The sequence below is a fragment of the Leptosomus discolor genome, chromosome 11 (assembly GCF_034619465.1).
Source record: "Leptosomus discolor isolate bLepDis1 chromosome 11, bLepDis1.hap2, whole genome shotgun sequence".
Lineage (NCBI taxonomy): Eukaryota > Metazoa > Chordata > Aves > Leptosomiformes > Leptosomidae > Leptosomus > Leptosomus discolor.
Window position 1 is genome coordinate 15,755,507 of NC_141401.1, and position 15,765 is coordinate 15,771,271.

Genomic DNA, 15,765 nt, shown 5'->3' on the forward strand with positions numbered 1-15,765 from the left:
GGCACTGAACCAGGTAAAGCTGGTTTTGCAGGGATGGCAGCTCCCGGAAGCACTACGGCCCCGTGCATTGCCAGCCGTGCAGCAATAGGGTTCCCCATGTTTAAGCAAAAAAAAAAAAAAAAAACAACAAAAAAAAATAATAGCAAGCAGTGTTGCACAACAGGAGGGTACAAACCCTCACCTAAGGAAGGGGACTCCCAGTCCCTACCTGTGCAGTGTTTGGGGCACAGCAGGCAGCTTTGGGCTGTGTTTGGCACAGTTAAAACTTCACAGGGTGCTCACTTTCTGGAGATTGAGAGTAGAGTTGGGTATTTGGCTGTACTTCCCCTCGGATACAAAGGCTTACTTGAGGAAGTACTGGCCTCACCCACATGAAACGCATCTTCTGTGCAGGTGTGAGCTCCTCTGGAGCACTTGGAGACCCAGAAAGGGGTCTGGGTCCCTTCTTCTCCCCCTTCCCCCACATTGCCAGAGTTAATTCAAAGAATGGAACACTTTTTTTAGCTGTGTTTGAGATAGTTTCTACCCACAACCTTAACCACCATCATAGGAACTGCCCGTGAGTGCTGCTCTGGCCACTAACATGTGAAGATCACTGCACTATGTCACTGCTTGATATTCCATTTGTGACCTAATGTTTGTAACGACTAATTCCTGCCGCTACTGGGGGATGCCCTGAAATAAAGTGCAACTATTCATGTGTGCTGTTTGTGTGCAGCTGTTTATTCCTCTGCTGTCGCTCTAGAGCCTGACACCACAGCTGGAGCAAGCCTGCCTGCTGCTCTGCACTGTTCGGAGGAGCAAGGGCAGAGACCAGGGAGAGTTCAGTCCACTCACCCTCACTTTTTGCCCTCCAGTGACACTAAGATTCCTGCTGCTTAGTTTCCAGTTAGTTTTTCAACATCTCCACCTTCCTTTGCAGAAAAGGCAAAGCTGGGAGCAAGAGAACCCTGCACCTGCCTACAAGGGAAGTATCAAACAATAAGAAACACTTTATTTTAACTTTACAACATATAAATAGACAAATCTGTGCTTTCCAATGGAGCTTTCCTTCCCCTCCCCTACCCAGAGTCCTTGTCACAGTGCCCCAGCCCCTCTGAACGCTGAGAGGAGAGCGCATGGGGCTGAACTGCAGAGGCCAGACGGATCCCGAACGCACAAATCCAGCAGGCAGCGCACCCTGCCCCACTGTCATCTGCTCAGGTCCCGGCTGGCGCCCCGCCCGCACAGCATCCGCTCCTCTGCCGAGAGGCCAGCGAAGAAGGGATGCACGAGGGCTTCCGAGAAGGTGATCCTCCGGGAAGGGTCGAATTCTAACATCCTCCTCATCAAGTCAAAGAGCTGTGCATGCTCGAGCGAGTCATGCAACATGTACGTCTGGAAAAGAAGGGCAGGGGGGACAGAGAGCGCGGTGTAGCACTCCGGTGGGACAGGGACTGAACCCCACGCTCTAGTTTTGTCATGCACAGCAGGGCAAGGGCTGGCTGCCCTCCTCAAGTCCAGCGTCCCTCCCAGCTCCCTAGCACCTGTCCTGCTTCAGCCGCACCAATAAGCCTCTGTTACTGCAGAGGAGAGTTTGGGGCTCTGTAAAAGCCAGTCGCTAAGGGAAATCTCCCCCCACCGCCCATCTGGGGAAGGGAATGGCACAGCAGTTCAGCCTCGCAACAGAGCCAGCCCTCCACCAGCCACAGAGCAGCACCTACCCGCAGGGGCTTGCAGTTCTCTTGGACGTATCTCCCATCAGACGTGTTTTCATCCCATACCAGATTCCCATTGTGGAAATATTTTTGCTTCCTGCAAAGGAAAGGTGGTGGTCAGTAAAGCTACTCGTGGGACGTGCTTCCAGCACATCTCCCGTGGTTAGACCCGTGTAGGTGAGACCCAGTGTGAGGACAGAGACTTGGTATCCTGAGTAATGAGCCACAAACAGTTGACTGGACTGTCTGAGGTCAGGAAGAGGTTCTTACCGAGTTTTGTGGATCATGTGAGATGGAATTGGCCCGAGGATTTTTTCCATCATGACAAGATGTTCACGATTCTCATGGGTCTGCAAAGGAAGAGCGCAATGGTGCATTAATTCAGAACTTGGGAGATCTGATGACAAAAAGTCTGTCGCCTATACAAGTACAGGGGGAGAAGAGACAAGCCTCCATCAGGAGTGATGCAGGTCCTGTCCACCTCGCCTTCCTCTCTTCATTTTTCTGCTCTTCACGGGCACGGTGAAGAAGCCAGAAGTGATCTGAACCTTGCCCTTCCAGCAAGGTACGAGTTTTCCTGGGCTTATTTCCAAACTCGGCTTCTGATTTTTTAGTGCCTGATCTGCGTTTCCCTTCCCTTCACCTAAGTTTGAGCCCTTTTAGACATTAAGGATTTGTGGGGTACAGTAACTCTTGCAAGAATCATACCTGGAAGAGCGTGAAGCCGCGGTAATACTCAAACAGAATGCAGCCGGTACTCCAGACATCGCATGGCTGTGCCCAGCCCAGCTCTGCAAAGAGAATCAAGTTCACTTTGTGCTCTCAGCAAGTCCCACCAGATTCCTACCAGTTCCTTGTTGAACCCGCAGGGATTACACAAAGTCAGACCTACAAGTTATATCTGTGCACTTTCTGGCGCTGCACGCTGGCAAGAGGACCGCCAGGTCTCGCCAAATGCTGCTGTTTCTAGTTTATGCTGACTCCACCTTCCCCTGGAGCAGACCTGAGCACTTCCCAAGTCTCGCAGGCTTTCCTCAGCTCTCTGCACTCCACATCAAGGGCCTGCACCATCCGTGAATACCTTCCATACAATCAGGACCTTGGGGCCGCTGAGGTGGTGCCGCAGCAATGTATGGGAACAGGCTGTCCCCAAGAACTGGAGTGCTCACAAGCTCGTTCTCCTCTAGACAGCATCATCCTACAGCATCCCTGGGACAACTGTTGTCCTCCACCCATCTGAGACTCCCAAAAACCCAACAGTACTCACCCAGAATCACTTCTGGTGGACGGTAGTGCCGGGTAGCCACGATCGTGGTGTGGTGCTCGTGATCGAAGGTGGCGCTTCCAAAGTCTGCCACACGAATGCTCGTGTTCCGAATGGATTTCTCCTCACAGCTCTGCAAGCAAACAACAAGTCCTCAGTGCTTCCAATAGCTGGTTCAGGATTAAGCTAGGCTTTGAGAGGAGCCCTCTGACCCCAGAACTGCCCTGTCTGCACTACTAATCAGAAGGATTATGACTGTGAAGCTCTGAGCTCTTTACATCAGATCAGTATTAAGGAAAGCCACTGAACACTCCACTTCATGGACCAGAGCCACTGAAGTGGTCTTAAGGCTTTTAGAAGACATGGGAGAAAGAAGAGGCCTGACTTCCAGTTTGTTCCCACTAAAGAGACTTTTAAGGCCCTGTGGGAGACGTATGGAACAGGGAAGCTCCAATTTCTGCAGGGAGGGAAAGGCAGGCTGTTCCTGATCTGTTTACTTCCCTTTTGGACGTAACCCACCTTTTTCTCGTTGTAGAGAGTGTCAAAATCTGAGTTGACAAACAAGATGTTTTCTGGCTTGAGGTCAGTGTGAGTCAGCTGGTTGTCGTGTAAAACTGCACACGTGGCAAAGAGGAGAGAGAGAAAATATGTAAGCACCACAGACTGAAGCAGCCACACAACTCTGCCCATCAAAGCACCAAGCCAGCTCCTTCTCAGCTCCCTCCCAGCCCATTCCGGTCAGACATCGTCGCCGCGCGAGGCTGGCCCCGGGTGACTTACATCGCAAGGCATGGCAGAGCTGGTAGGCCATGTGCCGGATCTGAGGAAGAGGGTAGGGCTGGAAGTTATTCTCCTTCAGGAACTCGAAAGTGTTCTTGCCCAGAAGCTCAAAGGCAATGCACATGTGGCCGTGGAAGTTGAACCAGTCTGACATCAGGACACACAAGCTGTGCAGAGAGAAAGACAGGAGGATGAACCATCCTTCAGGGACTCGACAGAACAGTCATCCTCCCTGTTTCTGGCTACTTCAGAAGCAGTTGGTGAGCAGAAGCTCTGAGCCAGCTGACTCAGAAGCACAGTAATGCTTCTGTGGACCCCAGGACACCCCCTCCCCACTTTGCTCAACCACCTTTAGATAGAGAGCTCCAAGTGGGACAAGGCAGCAGGTGGTTCTTAGAAAAGTTTTAGTTCATTTTTCCTCACTATGACCTGGCCTGTCAGTTGTTAAGAGTTTTAAGTAGGAACTAGAGACAAACTCTCCAAAACACAGAGGAATGAGGCAAGTTTTGCCCCACACAGAAAGCAAGTAGCAGGTAATTCCAGTCCTCAGCCCCGTGTTTCTTTGGATAGCGCCCAAGCAGACCGCTTGTCTGTAAGGATGTGGTACTGACTACCCAGGGGTCTTGTAGGAACTTACAATTTGTTCTCCTTGTCCTTCTCTTTGATTTTTTTCAGGACATTAATTTCCAGCCTGGCTGCTTCGCGGTACTTTCCAACATTTTTTATGATTTTCAGTGCCACCTGAGATTTGCCCCTAAGGGAAGAGAGACAGAAGGATGGAGTCAGAGAAAAAAGTCTATGTGCACACGTCCTCAGTCCACAGAGAGAGGGCACGTCCCAGTTACTCCAGTCACGTTTTCATGTGTTAAAAGGCTTAGTCATCTCTGGGTCCCAAGAAAGCTCTTAAAGTCTGCCAAAGATTTATGCTGTTTGACCAGTAGTTAATTTGAAGTGCAAGGCTACTGCTGGGTAACGCTCCAAAGCGAGCTGGAGACAGCTCTGCGAGCGCACCATTTCCTGACAGAGCAGTCTGTAAGGTCACTGCGACTCCAGCAGCCACCTCCCCTCTCCAACCGTTCCCAAGAGATCTCCGAGGAGGCAGGCGATCCCAGCAGCTCCTGTACTAAGCTGACCCCACGGCTCAGGGCCAGACAAAAGGTCAGGAAGAGACAGGGGTCAAGTGTGATGACAGGAGAGGTTAAAAAAAAAAATAAGAGAGAAGTACCCCGGCAGATTAAGAGGTCACTTTCCCCAGCTGCCTGGCCCACCCCTCAGCTGGAGTTCACTGCAGTACAACAGCCTGGACCAAAGCCCTCAGCCACTGAACAAACTCCCCTGCTTCCCTTAACGCATCAGCCTGCGAACTCGGGGGGCTGAGGTACAAACCAGGGCCCTTTCCACTTGCTCTAAGAACTAATTTCTACCGTAGAGCCAAGTGGAAGGTGACAAGTGGAGTCCCAGGCCAAACTGGCAGCATTAATCCTGCCACGCTTGGGAGCATCTGGGCTTGATGCACAAGGGACAGACGAGTTATCTGGAAGGGACAGGTGCCCACCTGGCATGGTCCACACACTCCACCACTTTGCCAAAAGTGCCTTCGCCAAGGCTGCCGACAATTTCATCTAGGAGAGAAAACAGGAGTGGATGTGAACTTCAGAGGCTTGGCGAGAGCTGAGGTCCTGCAATTTCACAGCAATAAAATGTCAAAGCAAAAAATGTCTCTCACTGCTACACTCTTTAAAACTCAAGTGTCTATTGTCTGCCTCAGGCAATTTACTGGTCAGTCCATTTATAAGCAATAAAACACTAGAGACCCCTCCAGTACAATACGAGAGATCTCGTCTAACATGGGGATAGAAAGTAGAGAGGTAAAGTTTTACGAAAGGTGGCTGTACATCGCTCTTGAAGCCAATCGCCGATCCTGCACACCAGGTGGCCTTCCTTGTCATCTTCCACGCTCCTGCTGCGCTTACTGCTCTGTTGGCTTCTCTGTACACACCGCCCCCCGAAACGGCATACGACCAAGCGCGCACAGCGGGCAGTTCCGAGTGGCAGGATTGTGGTGTCATTCAAAGGTGGAGATGACGGTGCGTCGGTGGTTGGATTTTCCAGATCCCAGCATTTCATAAGGCACACAGCATATATAACGATAGGGATATTGCAAGGGACACGTCAAGACACAAACTAACTTCAAAACAGAAAAGTAATCAACAGCTACAGGTATGTAAAGAAAACGCTCATTAGCTACGGCCTCTGGTGCCGCCGCCTCTTAGGCAGGAAAATGCCCCCCTCTTCTCTGAAGGGAAGCAGCAGCCGGGAAGCTCCAGGGTTAAGGTGGCTTGGCACGGCACCACCACTCCCCACAGAGGAGCAGCTTCCTCCAGAGGCACAAGAAGAAGGAGGGCTTTGCCAGAAGAATGTCATTTTCTCCGCTGGCAAACGTGATGAAGGGGATACAAGCTGTCAGTTTGGACAAGCTGTCCAGTAGAAGCCAGAGTAGCAGTTCTCCCTTGGTGTAGCCCGCTCTTTTGTACCTCGGTTAATAGATGGCCAGCTACCCAGAGCCGTGTCCTGCCCCAGCTACGAACCAGCCCTTCCCTTCTTGACAGAACCAACTACCACACTGATCCTAAATCCATACGCCCGACTGGGTGCAAACAGACCTGGTGTGGCACATCGACCTTAGGATGCAATTTTAAGCCTGGGAGAACTTTAGGAACAAGTTAGTTAAATTAATCCTTGGGGAGCATTTCCCTCCCCTTCAGGCATCCACTAAAGGTACGAGGTCACGGTCACCCCTGCTACTGCTAGCTTCTACTGGAAAACTGGCCGAACGTTCCTGAAAGGACTCGGGGTCCACAAAGCAAGCTGCCCTAATTCCTCATCTTTTTCTATTCAGCCTTAAAAATAGTTACAATCTCTACAGCCAAAGAAATTAATACAAAGCTCTGTATTTCCACACTCGAGCTTCTATCAGGCTTCTCTTCTGTGCCCCTCGCCCCCCAGCTAGTCCGAAATAACGAGCTACGATCAAACCCCCAAAGGTCAGCTGAAACGGAGGAGAAGGTAGGGAGGACATTGAGACAGCTGCCAGACTTCAAAGGATTTAGATCACGCCAGCCCAAACCTGCACACCGTTACCATCGCACGCACACACGCAAAGCGCCCGGCAGCGTTTTCATCACAACCCTGGCTCTTTCTAAAACTAAAAAAGTCAACTGGGAAGAAAGAAAAGGAGGAAAGCAACAGACCATCAGAAGTTCCCAGCCATGCAGATATCCACTCTAACTGCAGGGATCAGGACTGGGTCGTTTAGGTGTAATAACATTTAAAAGCAACAACCGTGTGAAAGATGGAAACGTTCCTTACAGGAGAGAAGCAGTGAAGCAGAGACATTCGGTCTGATACCTCACACTTCCAGGGTATTCCCGGTCCCAGGACCAGCCTCCCCACCCAGTGCCAAATATTCCCTGTTAGTCCTTGACAGGAATACTACGTTTCAGGGTGGAAAACGGGCAAGTTTTCAGAGAAGCTGAAATCCAAGGACGCGCGTGTGGAAGTAAGCAAAGAGGACACGTGCGTATCCTCAGAAGGTGGGGGCCGCCTTCTAAGTACGGTGGGACAGGGGTTAGTAACCACAGGGCTGACAACTTGGGAGAAGCAGGCTGATGGATCCCATCTGGTACGGGATCCCGGCACAAAGTCACCTCACCGTGCCTTCAGAGGAGCGCTCTGTACCCCCGCTGCATACCAAACCCCCCCGAGAAGCAGCAGTACGCAGAAGCGAAGGCCTGGCCGTGGATAAACCCGAACAATGGCTGATCCCCAGCAGCCAGGCTGGCCTGCGGCCAAGGCTCGCCCTCGTTAGCCTGTCACGTGGGCGCCATTTGAAGCCTTCCCTGATCCCCTCCCCGGCCGTAAAGAACACAGCTTAGCTTCCTCACGTATTAAGGCTACAGGGGCTGGACTGGTAAAAACCAATAGCTACCAACACTTCCCGCTTAACGAGACACAGATTTTGGACTATACGTTCCACAAAATGAAAACAAACACCAAAAAATGGGATTAGAGGTACTCACCCAGAGTGTTCGGAGCTGAAAGGAGGCAAGAACAGTTAAAACCCTGAACAGTCCTGAACTCATTCTGGATGCTACTCACCGAGGAGGCACTGCTACAAGACCTGGTCCTGCGTTTCCGGCAGTGATGCTGGTGCTTCTTTGGACGGTGCTGCTCTCTGCCCCTGGATCGCCGCCAGTTTCGTGAGCGGGTCGAGTAATATTCCTCTCCAAAAGACGGGCTTCGGTCTTCAAATCTATAGGCATCGCTGTCCCGCCGGTATCTCCTGTGGTAAGGCATCCTGTCATGGCTGTAGCACAAACAAGAATGTGTCTGTAAGCCTGGAAGAGCAGGCAAGGCAGAGTCCTGCTGAAACTTAAGTGCTCTTGCTCCCACTCTCTGGTGGCAGGGAAACAACAGCAAGTGTCCTAGCTTCAGCCCCCCCATGGCTCAAACGCTGACCACTGCTCAGATAAGGAGAAAGTTTACAAGAGAAAACGGTGTGGCACTCCCACGTTTCAAGGAGCCGGGGGGGGGAAAACCACCCACTTAGAGCCGCCTACCTCATCTGAGCCACCTCCACTACCACATGCGAGCGTTTCCCTAGCATCGCTTCTCCTCCCCCAGGACGGTCTCTCATTAGTTCTTAACCAAACGAGAACTGAAGCCAGCAGCGGTGCTCTAGTCGTCACCCAGGGGGGACTGGAGTCCCCTGACACCAAGCCTTCGCTGCACATGTGCACACCAGCTCTACAAATCATCAGCAAGAGCCAGAAGGAAAATTTCGTCTCCTAAGCGTAGTCAAGCCCCTGCGCCTCCAGCAACAACCAAGGGCTGCAAGTACGTAAGGGAAACTTTCGGCCCAGCTCGTCTCTGCATCGGGAAGGGCCAGACGACCTCAGACAACGCTCCCCTGGGTGAGTATTTACAAGCTGGCATTGCACACACAGTTTTAGGCACGTTACCGATGAAGAGCAGCTCTCCCTGCCCTGCGCTTGATCAGCGAGCATCTGCCAGCTGCAAGAGCCTCAGGCTAGAGCTGCGGTTCTGCAGCTCCTGCCTTCTGCTCTGCGGGTCCCACATGCTTCCTTGGCAGCGCTGTTGTACCTCTCTGAAACTGGACAGCAAAAAGGGCATCACGTAGCAGTGACCTGTTTCTGCCCCTAAAAGCACGACTGTCTTCTCCAACTCAGCCATTACAGTTGGTCTAATAAAACAGCTTCCACTACAAGTCTTGCTTCGCATGTCGTTGAGCGAGAAGCCGCGTTTTAGGTAGAAGATGTCTCAGCTCAGAAATCAGAAGAGCGCGTTGACTTTCCAAGGATGAACAGCAGCGCTCCGGGCACAGGCCGGGCCAGGTAGATGCTGTCACCTAGCTGACAGCAAGAGCAATGGCTTCGCCAACAAAGACCTTGCTGCAGCTGCTTCCGTCCGGGAACGGCAACTTCTGTTGTTTGTGCCTCTCTACTTTGGCAACAATTGCCTCTCGCTGACAGCGGGACGCAGGTATGTGTGTGGTGATTCATCCCATCTTAGATCAAGAATAAAATTTCAAACTGCCTGCCAAGACAGCAGCAGCTCTAGGTCACGGCTGAACACCAAAACCCCAAAAAACCCCACAGCTCTGTTCCCACACCGATACCTGACTCCAAACACACCTTTGTGAAACTTTAGTGTGTACTTTTAAGATACAGAGGATTCAGAAATAATAACCTAAAGTACAGAGGAGACCAGCGAACCTGGGAGAAGCTCAGAGTCTGAAACTAAAGGGCCAAGAAGGTTTTCACCTAGAAAAGGCCTGTTTTCATCCAAATCTGTCCCACACAACCCATCAGATGGAAGAATGGGAAAGCCCATTGCATGCACCAGCTGTATTGCACAATCCGCTTCAAGTAAACAAAAGCCAGGCTCGAAGCAAAATTAATCTGTAGAACATTTCAGGAATTTAAAGGTGAACTCAGCTCCCTTCTGGCTGCACCTGCCCTGCTCAACCAGTGGAACCGCCCCAGCTCCAGTGCCACCGAGCGGCAAGGACTGCCAGCCAGTTCCAGTCGCACACTGCGACGTGCCAGCACACGGCTCCCCATCCGTGCTCCCGCCTCTGTTCCAGAACCCTCACCGCAGCTCCCGTTATCGGGGGCCTTATCCACCCCGCTTCCAGTACCTAATTGTCCCTGTGGAAAAGCTGAACAAAGAGAGGATCAGAGGTAAAATCCAGAGCCAAAGCAGGAACGATCAGTTAGCGATGCTCTGGTCCTTTCTGAGAGCATAGGTGAGGGAAAAGCATGGTTACTCTAAGTCTGATTTGTAATACTTTCAGAAGGGAGTTCTCAGGACAGAAGGACTTTAATGCCTCCGCAGCATTAGAACTGGGGAACACCATTCCAAGGCAGGCTGTTCTCCCCCATTAATACTAAAGATGTCGCTTTGGGAAGGACTTTTGGCTAGCTGCAGAAATGTATCAGGGAAGGCACACACACACAATTAAGCCCTTTACTTCCATCTCTGGGATTTACAGGTTTAAAGCTGATCTGCAGGCAGGAAAGGCAAGCTGCCACCACTCAGCGCTCACTCTAAAACACGATCAGAATCGAGGACGAGGGTTTATTAGATAACCGTTCCCGCTCGCTCCCCCCTTCCAGAGGGGCTGCAGCCAAGCAGGCCTCCCTCTGCCCGAGCCCGCACGTACCTTCTCGATCGCGATCTCCTGGAGAGATCCCTCCGGGGTGGGTACCGCAGCCTCCCCTCGTAGTAGTCCCTGCTCCGAGACCTCTTCCTCTTCCACCGCTGACCCAGGTAGCTCTCCTGCTCCGGGGATCGGTATCTCTTACAGTGATGCATCTGAGGAGACAAGAGGTTTCCGACTCTTAAATCCCTCGCCCCGTGGCTCCTCACCCTCCCCGTGAAGGCGGCGAGGGCCCTCCCACCCCGACGGACCCCCTAACCCGAAGGGTGCGGGCAGAAACCACCTCAAAGGGCGCAGGGGCCATGGTGCAGCCCCCCGCCCTCCTCGAGGACGCGAGCGGGCTGGCGACCCCGGCAGCGGTAGAGATTTCAAGCCGGAGGCCTCCCCTCGGGAAGCGGTGGGTTTATGCGAACGTTCCCGGTTATTTCCCCGCCGCCCCCTACGATAACCCGGGTACAAACCAGTTCCACCGCCTCTGCGTAACCTGCGAAAACCCTTGGGCAGGGGGTGCTCGAGGGGCCAGAGCCGGAGAGCTGAGGGCCGAGGCACCGGCGGCTGCCCGCACCGGGAACCAAACACCCCCCCCCCCCACCCCCGCCCGGCCCGCGGCTACACGTAGGACACCGGGGCGCTGCGCCCGGGCCCAGCGCGGCCCGCCCCGCCCCCTGCCCCGCCGGAGGCCCCGCCGAGGGCCCCCAGCCCCGCTCCGCGCCCCCGGGCCGGCCCCGCTGGCTCACCGCCCCTCCGCGCCCCTCCGCGCCGCGCTCGGCGCCCGCGGCCCGGCCCGGCCCGGCCCCACCGGCCCAGCAGCGCCGCCGCTCCCGCTCCCGCTTCCGCTTCCGGCGCCGCCCGCTCCCCCCCTCGGCCCGTACGGCCGGAACGGCTCCGCCCCGGGGCGCTCCCGCCCCCCGCGGTGCCCCGGAGGTGGCGATTAACCCCTGCCGCGCCGGGAGGCCGGTACGAACGGGCCTGCGCGGGGGGGGGGGGCTGCGACCTGCCTCGGCACGGCCTTCCTCACCATGCCCTTCCTCACCACGGCCTTCCTCACCATGGCCATCCTCACCATGGCCTTCCTCACCATGGTCTTCCCCCTCACGGCCCTCCTCCTCTCCATGACCTTCCTTGCCATGACCTTGCTCCTCACCATGGCCTTCCTCACCACAGCCTTCCTCCTCATGATGGCCTTCCTTACGATGGCCTTCCTTGCCACGACCTTCCTCCTCACCGTGGCCTTCCTTGCCGTGACCTTCCTCGCCATGACCTTCCTCCTCACCATGGCCTTCCTCTCTATGGCCTTCCTCCCCATGGCCTTCCCCCTCACCATCGCTTTCCTCCTCACCATGGCCTTTCTCACCGTGGCCTTTCTCACCATGGCCTTCCTTGCCATAACCTTCCTCTCCATGGCCTTCCTCACTGCCGCCATCCTCACCCTCAATATGGTCTTCCTCCCTGTGGCCTGCCTCACCATGGCCTACCTCGCTATGGCTATCCTCACCCTCAGTGTGGCCTTCTTCTCCATGGCATTCCTCGCCATGGCCATCCTCACCACAGCATTTGTCACCATGGCCTTCCTCACCATGGCCTACCTCACCGCTGCCATCCTCACCCTCAACATGGCTTTCCTCCCTGTGTTCTGCCTCACCGTGATCTTCCTCACCATGGCTTCCTCACCATGGCCATCCTCACTCTGGCCTTCCTCACCATGGCCTTCCTCACCGCAGCCATCTTCACCCCAGCCTTCTTTGCCATGGCCTTCCTCTCCATGGCAATTGACAATCTTCACCATGACGATCCTCACCGTGGCCTTCCTCGCCATGATGACCCTCACCATGGTCTGCATCACTGTGCCCTGTGCACCTTCTCTCCCCATGGGCTCTGCAGACAATGCCCTTCCAGCAAACGGGACTGAGAGCTGCTGTTGTCCCCACGGGGACCTGCCCTTGGGCCTGGAGATGGGTCACGGCCAGAGCTGCAAGGAGCTGGTGGAAGCGGTTCGGCGTCCCGTGAATCTCCATGGAGAGAGGGCCGCAGTCCCGTTTATTTACTAATTAGCACCACACACGGGTTATGTGAATGGGGCTTTGCCCCCTCCTGCCCCACAAGTAGGTGACCATCCCCTCCCACCCAGGACACCGCTGGGGAGGACAGTCATGCTCCTAAAGACAGACTGCGGACGCTCCTGGCCCATGGCACAGCCAAGCAAGGAGCGCCGGGATAGGAACGAGCTTCAGTGACTCCACAGGACCCCTTTATTTATCAACCACTCATTTAGGCCAGCAATTCACTAAAAATGCTGATGACCACCTTCAGCACTGGTGCTGGGAGGGTCAGGGCGATGTCGGAGAGTCCTTGTGGTTCTTCTCGCTGAGGAGCAGAGCAGGGTGTGTCCCAGCCTGTGGGGATGGGGCAGGGTCTGGTGACGGTCTTCACTGCTGTGGAACTGCCTGGAAAGGGTGGGCTGGTGATGGTGGGGTAGAAGAGGCAGTAGATACCACCACCATGGTGCCCATGGGTCTGGTCTCCTAGCTGGGTGATCTTCCCACCCGTCTCCTACCACGGCCAAGGTTTCGGGCACTCGGGGCTCACTCTGGCTGTGGGCACTGAGCGGGTGTCTGGTGGATGTAGCAGAGGAAGGCTCCTCTCCTCAAGGCTGAAGCCATCTCAGACGGGCTCGTTCCCCTCTGGAGCCATACAGAAGGGGGTTGTGCTGACCACCACCGATCTCCAGCCCTGGAGATGGAGCCCAGACTTCTCCTGTGACGATGTGCGGGCTGATACCTCGCCTCTCCAAGGCTCCAAGGGGATCCCCCTTCGATTACTCCTGCGGGCAGCCGAGTCCCAGGCAAGCCCTGCCCGTGGGCTGTGGGCAAGATCAGGGTCTGAGGGCGTTGGGCTGGATTGGGTGCCACCGCGCCGACTCCAGCTGTCCCCGGCTGCACATCTCCCTCCAGTGCAGCAGCCCGTCCCCAGGGGCGCGGGGACCCACCTGCACGCGGCCCAGCGGGGAGCTGCGGGTGTAGATGCGAGCCTGTGGCGGGAGAGGAGCAGAAGCAGTGTGGGACATGGCTGGTGGCCTTCAAGCAGAGCTAGAAACACCCATTACCCCAAGAGGAACAATCCCGCCCCAGCAACCCCCTGTGGGCAGCAAGAGATAGCTCCTTGGGGCTTGCCTGTGCCCCTCCCGCAAGTGGAGGCTGAGACCCCTGGTCGCAGGAGAGGCTCCTGAGCGTGGGTGACTCAGGCCACCTTCTCAGCCATGATCACCTCCACCCTGCTCACCTGCATGACGGTGAACTCCAAGCACAGCTCTTGCTGCTGGATGTCCCCAGCAGGGAGGTTGAAGAGGAAGGGCATGTTCCAGACAGGATTGTAGCTGGTGACAGCCTTGGTCTCCTTGGTGTCGATGACGTGGCCGTCGTGGTAAAGGTGGATGATGACGTAGTGGCCTGGAAATGGAGACAGAGCCTTGGTGAGAGGGACCTGCTCTGGGAGAGAAGCTGGAGGATCGCAAGCCAGATTCCTGCACGGCATGGATTGGGGTGCCCGGGGGCTACAGGACCTCCACGGGGTTCTGCAGAGCTGTGGGGAGAGGAAGAGAGGTGCTGTCCATCCTGGTGACACCTACCACTCCCTGGTCGGGAGCAAGGACCTCCAAAGCCCTTGGCTTGCATCCCTGCCCACATCCTAGGCTCCGCTTGAGCTGGGGGAGCCAGAGGTGACAGCAGCCATCAGGACAGAAAGCCACATGCTACTTTTTAACCATAAATATGTATATTTTAAGAATTTTGGGGCTGTATCGGAGATATCTACTTCCTAGCTGTGCTACATGCCCTCATTTTGCTTAGGAAAGAGAAGTTCAAGAGGAAATAAGACTATCTGCCAGGCCAAAGTGGGGGAAGCCCTTCCCTGTGCTCACCTGGGCATGTCCTCGCCCCCCAGGTCCATGCCCCATGCCCTACCTGGCGTGCCCGGCATGCGTGAGAGCCGGGCCAGGTGCTCGGCCTTGCGGACCAGCACCTTGATGCGGCCGGCCAGAACTTGGTACTGGAGGAGAAGGAAGAGCTGGCCGAGGGATTTGGGTGCGGAGGAGAGGACACTGCAGCTCATGTCGTGGACGCTGAGGCACTGCAATGAGAAGAGAGCAGGAGATGCTGTGAAACCTTCTCCACCCTCATCTAGTCCCTCCAGCTCAAAGGTGTTTGTCTCCCACCTACGCTATGGGTGGGTCAAGACTGGGCAAAAATGAGTCAGGAAGGTGAATGTGATGCTTACCATCACTGCAAGGATGGTGCCAGCTCTGCATTTACCCCTTCCACCCCGGCATCCCCATCTTCAGCGAAGCCCCCAAGCAGAGATGCTCCCAGTCATTACGGTTGATGGAAGTTAACTGTGGGCAGCTCATGAACCTGCACTACAACAGAGGACACCACGGGCTGCTGTCTCAGCACCTTCAATCCCTCCCACTTCTTCCCACGAAGTAATGCTTGGAGGAGGCTCTGCCTCTCACCATGGAGTTTTAGGGCTCTGTGACCAAGTAGAACTCAGCCAAAAACACGAGGACAAACCCTCCCGCTGGAGACCGCTGCCTTCCTGACCTTTCTGAGCTTGGTTTTGGTGCTCGACAGCTCCCAGCTGTAGACAGAAGGTGCCTGGGCATCCCAGGTGGCCTGAGCGCAGGGGAAGAGGACCTCTCCCACGAACGAGTCCTTGAGGCCGCGAGACCTGGTGTAGACGGCAAAGCGCAGGGTGAAGCTCCTCAGCTCCTCCAGGCTGTACCGGCCAAACCGGCACAGCTCCTGGCGGGCAGGGTGGAGGCTACCACGCTGCAATGCCGTGTGCCGGGATGCCGGGAGCCGCGGCAGCAGGTACACCTTGATGTAGGAGCCCCGGCCACCCTGCAGCCCCTTGGGCAGGTGGGAGATGCCGAGGACCGTCACGGTGAGTGTGGCCTCGGCCGGCGAGTAGGACAAGTCGCAGTGGAGCCAGGGATGCTGCTTGGGGCCGGTGCTGGAGGGCAGCGGGGTTGGGGCTCCTGGGATGGGGCAGACCAGCAGGCTCTCCTCATCGCAGAGGACGTCAGCTCCGGAGACGGTGCAGCGGCGCTGCCGCGCTCCCGCTGGCTTTGGGGAGAAGGGGAGGGTGGGCAAGGAGGCTCTGCCGTGGAGCAAACCTCTGCGGGATGTCAGCGATGCCAGGGGACCCTCTTTTGCCTGGGCACCGAGCACCTCTCCTGCCGCCTCCTCGTAGTGCTGCTGGACAGGCACCGGCACCGTCCCGTTGGG

General features: G+C 55.5%; 1 protein-coding gene across 1 annotated transcript; it reads right to left on the reverse strand.

Annotated features, from left to right (window-relative positions):
- Window positions 1-972: 972 nt before the first annotated feature.
- Window positions 973-11,249, reverse strand: CLK3 (CDC like kinase 3). The gene is made up of 13 exons (XM_086471477.1): window positions 11,221-11,249; window positions 10,487-10,638; window positions 7,900-8,107; window positions 5,637-5,730; window positions 5,297-5,363; window positions 4,379-4,495; window positions 3,742-3,908; window positions 3,481-3,575; window positions 2,965-3,094; window positions 2,406-2,488; window positions 1,968-2,047; window positions 1,704-1,794; window positions 973-1,377 (listed from the first exon to the last, which is right to left on the reverse strand). Exons 2-13 carry the CDS (start codon window positions 10,636-10,638, stop codon window positions 1,192-1,194), a joined length of 1,470 nt encoding a protein of 489 aa, XP_086327603.1. The 5' UTR covers window positions 11,221-11,249; the 3' UTR covers window positions 973-1,191.
- Between the last annotated feature and the right edge of the window lie 4,516 nt (window positions 11,250-15,765).